Source organism: Mauremys mutica, chromosome 7 (genome assembly GCF_020497125.1).
Source record: "Mauremys mutica isolate MM-2020 ecotype Southern chromosome 7, ASM2049712v1, whole genome shotgun sequence".
NCBI classification, from domain to species: domain Eukaryota; kingdom Metazoa; phylum Chordata; order Testudines; family Geoemydidae; genus Mauremys; species Mauremys mutica.
Genome location: NC_059078.1, coordinates 75229340 through 75235334, shown reverse-complemented (window position 1 = coordinate 75235334; position 5995 = coordinate 75229340). Strand labels below are relative to the sequence as shown.

Here is a 5995-nt window from a genome sequence, read left to right as displayed (position 1 = left end):
GTTGTATAAGAGCTAGGTATTATTGTGTATTTTATCCCCATAGATTATAATTATGTGATATAGACGGGACTACATTCTGGGCAAAGTATTACATTTTCCTTACCATAAATCTACCCGCGGAAAATGCAAAATTCGGAAGCATTTGAGTATTTAAAGTCTTTATTGGAAAAGTGCTGTTTAAACAAAACAAAACGAACAAAAAAAAAACAATATCTTAATACCAAGACACTGTACGCAGAGATGTTTGATGCCGTGTTTGCAATTCAGTACACATTTTCTTTAGGAACATTTTTACATAGAATTCAAAGATTGACAGAGATTCCACCCCAGGGTTTTATCTTTATTGAATCGATCTTAAGAAATAAACGAGGTTGATGTTATAGGGAACTTCTTGACATTTGTTAGAGTAATATCCTTGCTCTCAAAACAATGAAACAAAGACCATGGACCCCTCAAACTTCATTTATTCAGATCATATTATCCTTGTAGATTTGGACTTACACATGATACAATATATTGCATTTACCGGGTAGCAGCACAACAGAAAAAAAGATTACAGCAGATTCCCAAAGAAGAAATAATACGATGTGATTTTTGTTGCTGTTGTTAAATATGAAACCAAGTGAAAGTGTCAGTACATATATACAAGCTTTAGTAAATTTAAGTCCCTGAATATGCACTCTGAATTTTATTACAGACTTCCTTAATACAGAGATATACAGTATGCCACACAGAGTTTCAACTCGAGAAAACTTTTGCACAAGAGACCCCAGCTAAAAGTTTTTGGAAGGACCACCACAGATTTATGTAAATGCATCATTCAATCAGTCTTCTTCGTGATTTTCCCCTGCCAATGTCTAAGGAAATACCAACTTACAACAAGTCGAGAAGACGAAAGCCATTACAGCATGACAACGGTTAAATTGTATATAGTGCACATTGGTACATAAACAGATGGCAATAATGTTTTCACACCCCCCACCCATTTTAACCTTTGTTCTGCCAGCTCAGTGTAGCCTAACTGTATTCATAGTCTGAAGAGTCCTCCTCCGAGGCCCCTGTCAGCTCTCTGTGATAAGAGTCCACGCTATTTCCTTCCATCCCCCCTGCTGGATGGGGGGTTTTCCCCTTGCCTTTGCGCTCCTGCATTTTGATGGTGTCATAGAGCCCTTTGGGTCCTTCCTCCAGCAGGATGTTCCTCTCGGAGTGAGAGGCTTTCATTTGGCAGACGTTTTTGAGGAGCAGGAGGACCGGGGCGTAAAGCACGTTGGCAAGCCCCATGCCCAGGTTCAGCTGCACAAAGCCTAGCGAGTGCACGATCTGGCTGGCGACTATGGGCCCCAGGGCATACGCCACGGAGTAGGAGATATCCGCGATGGCATAGACGCTGCCGTAGACGGACACGTGGCGCACGTCCACGAGGAAGGCAAGCGTGGGCAGCAGGGCCGTGTCCACCAGGGCGATCCCGAAGCAAATGCCGCACAGCGGGACGATGAGCTGCCCGAAGTTCCGGCAGGCGGGCACCGTGCACGAGCTGGCCCCGATGATGACCATGCCCAGGGCCCCATAGAACCACTGCAGGTGCGGGTACTTGGCGGCCAGTTTGACGGTGATGTAGACGCCCAGCACGTGGGGGAAGAAGGCGGGGAGCCACGTGACCCCCATCTCCCACTCGGAGGCGCCCATGTTTTTCTTCATCCACGTGGCGATGGTGGGCTCCAGGAAGGCCAGGGGGATGTTGCACGTGGTGAGGGCGCCGGCCACCACGGCGATGTAGGGGTCGATCATGAGCCTGTGGATGGGGGTGCCCACGAGCATGTTCTCCCGAGCCCGGTTGCCGAAGGGCTTGATGACGGTGAGCAGCAGCAGGCAGTCCAGCAGGCAGACGCTGGCCAGCACCAGGAAGGGCACCTCCCTGCCGGCGAACTCGTAGAGGACGCCGCCGAAAGGGGGCGCCACCAGGCTGCCGAAGGAGATGAAGGCCAGGGCGATGCCCAGGGCCCGGCTGCGCTCCGACTCCTCGGTGTACTTGTCGGCGATCATGGCGATGCCGGAGGTGTCGGCGAAGGCCGAGCCCAGCCCCTGCAGGCTGCGGGCGGCGAAGAGGGTGGCGTAGTTCTCGGCCAGGGCGAAGATGATGGTGGAGAGGAACATGACGGTGAGTCCGATCAGCAACGGGATGTCGTAGCCCACGCGGTCGATGAAGGTCCCGCTCAGCGGGTTCACCAGCAGCTGTAGGATGGCCTTGGAGGCGAAGAGCACCCCGATCTTGATGTCCTCGTTTTCCGGGGGGTACGCGGGCCCCAGCATGGCCTTGGTCCGGCTGGCGTTGGCCGCCTTGGCGTTGGCCCCGCTGGCGTTGCTCTCCTGGGCCTCCCACATGGCGATGTAGCTCGGCATGATGGGCACGATCACCATGTAGAGCATGTTATCCAGGAAGAGGGCCACGCACACGATGACCAGGATCAGCCGCCGCTGCCGGTGCACGTCCTGCATGGCTGTGCCCAGCTGCTTGGTCTTCTCGCCCATGGCATCGGACAGCTTCTCCACGGCGGACTTGGCCAGCCCGGCTCCCCCTTCGGTCGCCATCCTCCGATCCGGGGGACACCCCTTCCTGCGCCCGGCAACACAGTCGCTGCCCTCCTCAAACTTCAGCCTCTCCGCTCCGCGGGAGTTTCGCTATCTGTGCATGGGGGGCCGCTGGGGGAGAATCACTCTGAGGACAGAGAAGGCTGAAGCTCCGGTCCTTTCCTCCACGCACCCCTCCTCCGGCCTTTCCCTCTTGCCGCCTTCTTCCTTGGCGACACGGCTTCGTCCCTTCTCCTTCCAGACACACCTCCTCGCTCCAGTCCTGCCCTCCTTCCTCTAGCCCCGGCTCTGCTTTGCCCTGCGCTCTTGCTCGTCTGCTGCTCACATGCCCGGACGCCTTTCACGTCTCCAGTGAAGCCGGCAGGGCGGCTCACACTGTGGCGCGGGGTCCGGGCGCGCGCTGGCAGCTGCTTCCCCTTGGCGGAGCCGCTCACTCCGCTTGGCTTTGCCCGTAGCTCACTCCCAGTCTGCAGCGACCATCCCTGCCAAGGCTGCGAGGCCAGCAGTAATAAGGCCCGCAGCTCAGAAGGCCTGGGAGAGCCGGGCGCCTCCAGGTGTCAGCCCCATCGCTCGCGAGCCAGCCCGTGGCAGCTCTGCCCTCAGCCCAGCGCAGGGACGCCGGCTGTGGGGGCCACTGGCGCAAGTTGACTTGCATGCTTCTCGAGTCTTACTCTTATTTTTTTTTCTTCCCCCAAAATTATCCTGTTTCCCCTCCCCAGCCTGGGCTCTGACGCACAGTCCGCTTTGGCCCCCAAGTGGTTACTTTGCCAGCTGCGTCTCTTTATGTTAATATAACACATGGAGGAGCCGTAGCCAATTACTGAGGAGAGAGCCGCTCGCTGAGCGCAGCCCCTCGGTATGGAGTGTTCCCGGCTCAGGGACTCGCACACTGCCCACGAGACGGGAGGCAGCACCGCGCTGCTACGCCCTGAAGCCAAGGAAGCCACAGAATCCGCAGGCAGGTTTTGGGGACGGGACCTTACAAGACTTAACAGTAGTCCAGTCTAGCAGCAGGGCCGTGCAAAGTGTAAGCGAGTGTGGCTAAATCTGATCCTTCATTCACTGAGCTCCGCGAGCTAGACACGTCTCGGGGCATTTCTTGGGCAATTTAAATGAAGGATTCCATTAGTTTTTCCAAACGCGAAGAAAGAGTGGTTGCCAACCCCCTTCCCCCAGTTATGTAGGTAGGTTCAGATCCTCAAGGGACTGCAAGAAACAGGGCACAGACCTTATGGAGAGGAACAGGTTTTGTTTTATCTTCCGTTTTATCCGTCCCTATAGAGACCAGCGGAGACTTTCAAAGCGCGCACGCTAAAATCCCCAAGCCCAATCGCGAACATTTGGGCAGAGCGGGAGGGCTGGGCTGACGCGTTCCCTTTGCTTGAGGAGTCTGGCATTTCGCTATCTAAATATACCAATTTCTAAATAATTTCTCTGACAGGGTCCTCTGTGCTTGAGGTACAGGAGAAGGAAGAAGCAGACCTCACTGATCTTGTCCCTAAAATGTCAGCAGGCTTCCTCCAAACAGGGCTTACGATTGTTCATGGAGTTTTAATTAGTGCTGCTTCCCCAGAGGGGCAGCCGGTGAAATGCTCATATGGCCAGACTGAAACTGCCTTTGCTTAGGAGAGATGCTCTCGGCACGGTGCTAGGTAGCAGGGGGATTAACTCTTTGACCCCTGTGCTGTGTCATCTATAAAACGATTTTCCCCTCAGCTTTGTGCCGACTGTCAGATCGCTGCGACTTTTGTTATCATTTTGCCGGAAGAATTAACTTGCTCTCTTAGGCGCCACATGTTGGTGTAACTTACGACAGGAGAGGGCATTGCGGTTGAGAATTGGCACTTCACAGTTTCTACACCCTCACACACACATCCCAACAACATACCTAAGGAGCTCGTCTTGACTCTCTACCTTTTCAAATAGGAGCGAATGATACCCCGGCAATGCTTCATGCAGGCTCTGCCTTCTCTTGATACTCCTTTTAGTATAAGCGAGAATGGCTAAATTTGGTTATAAATTAACCATAGCGCGATACGTCCCCACCCCTAGTTAGGTACAGAAGGACATTTGGGAGGCACTTTCTGAACAATTTGTGCCATGCTTTGTAAATCCCCTCCCGCTAGTTCTTATTAGATTGTCCTTTGAGCAATTTAGTTGTGCTGAAATGGCAAACATAGAAATACTCTACATTCAAATAACAACTAAAAGAGGATTAACTTTCTACATTAAAAATCTGTTTCAGATTTCATTAAATCTGGCCTGAATAATAGGAGAGAATGACTGAAAAAGCGCTTGACCCTGGAACCCTTAAAACAGGTAACTTTCTGGGAGCCCATCCATGAAAGGGACACTGTCAGGGATAGTTTGAGTTTAGATTTTAATAACAAGACCTTTTAGAAAATTAATGCCAAGAGAAACAATTTCATTACTATATTAAAATTCAGAGAAAAGTTTGTTTGGATTTTAAACATTCTCCTGCAGTGTTTACAGCATAAACACTGCAGCCTTGTGCTAATTTAGAAAACAGGGAAGCGAAATTGACTCAAAAGCAATATGAAACTGACTAGTCTGTTTTCACCACCTAAAATGAAAGAAATGCAAAAACTAAACCAACAGAATAAACGAGGAAAAATACATTAGATGTGTACATTTCCTGCATTTTTAATTAGGGAAGTAGAGATACTAAGGCTGCAAAGTCTTTTTGAATGCTGTATATAACACATTACCAGTTTGATAAATACCCAGAAAAATGAAATTTATTCAAATATATGGATTTCAGACAAGGTTTTAAAACAAATACAATCAGAATTACTACTTCAACTATACACTCCTTGTAGCAGAGATCTTGCTCCCCATTGTGCCCTGTGGAGCTGGGAGCATACAGTAAATAAATAAACAAACATTCCATATAGCAGAATTATGTGTAGACTAATCCAAGGAGATAGTTCTGCAAATGCTGTTTAAAATAATCAGACCTCTCAACTGAATGAAAAATGGTTTCTTCATTGATATGGAGTGCAAGGCTCCTTCATTTGCTTGCATTGCACTCTGCTGGGCTTCTGAGGCCAAAGAGAAAGTCATTCATTCTGTCAGTTGCTGTGTCTTGCACTACTCAAACAAAGCAGTCTAGATGCCCAGAAAGACTCTTAATATGAGTGTCTGCATAGAGAGAGAGGTATACAGATGCAATTGTGCATATACAGAAATAGAGAAGCAAAATAAATGTAAAATGATACCCTTTCACTGTTATTATTTATTTTATTTTATTTTATTTTATCCAATAAACACTAACATTAGGGATAAAGATCCCAAACAGAGACCCTGAGGATGATGTAAGATTAGTCAAAATGACTATTTTCAAAATGAAAAGAAAGCAGCCAGGAGGAAAACTAGTTGCTACTAA

The 5995-nt window shown here is 49.5% G+C and overlaps 1 protein-coding gene across 1 annotated transcript; it reads right to left on the bottom strand.

The window, feature by feature from the left end:
- Window positions 1–263: 263 nt before the first annotated feature.
- Window positions 264–3211, bottom strand: SLC18A3 (solute carrier family 18 member A3). The gene has a single exon (XM_045024805.1). The coding sequence runs from the start codon at window positions 2587–2589 to the stop codon at window positions 1018–1020; it is 1572 nt and encodes a 523-aa protein (XP_044880740.1). The 5' UTR covers window positions 2590–3211; the 3' UTR covers window positions 264–1017.
- Window positions 3212–5995: the final 2784 nt, after the last annotated feature.

Excerpts from the sequence above, each read along its gene's own strand:
- SLC18A3 (XM_045024805.1), bottom strand. The coding sequence starts at position 2,589 with ATGGCGACCGAAGGGGGAGCCGGGCTGGCCAAGTCCGCCGTGGAGAAG.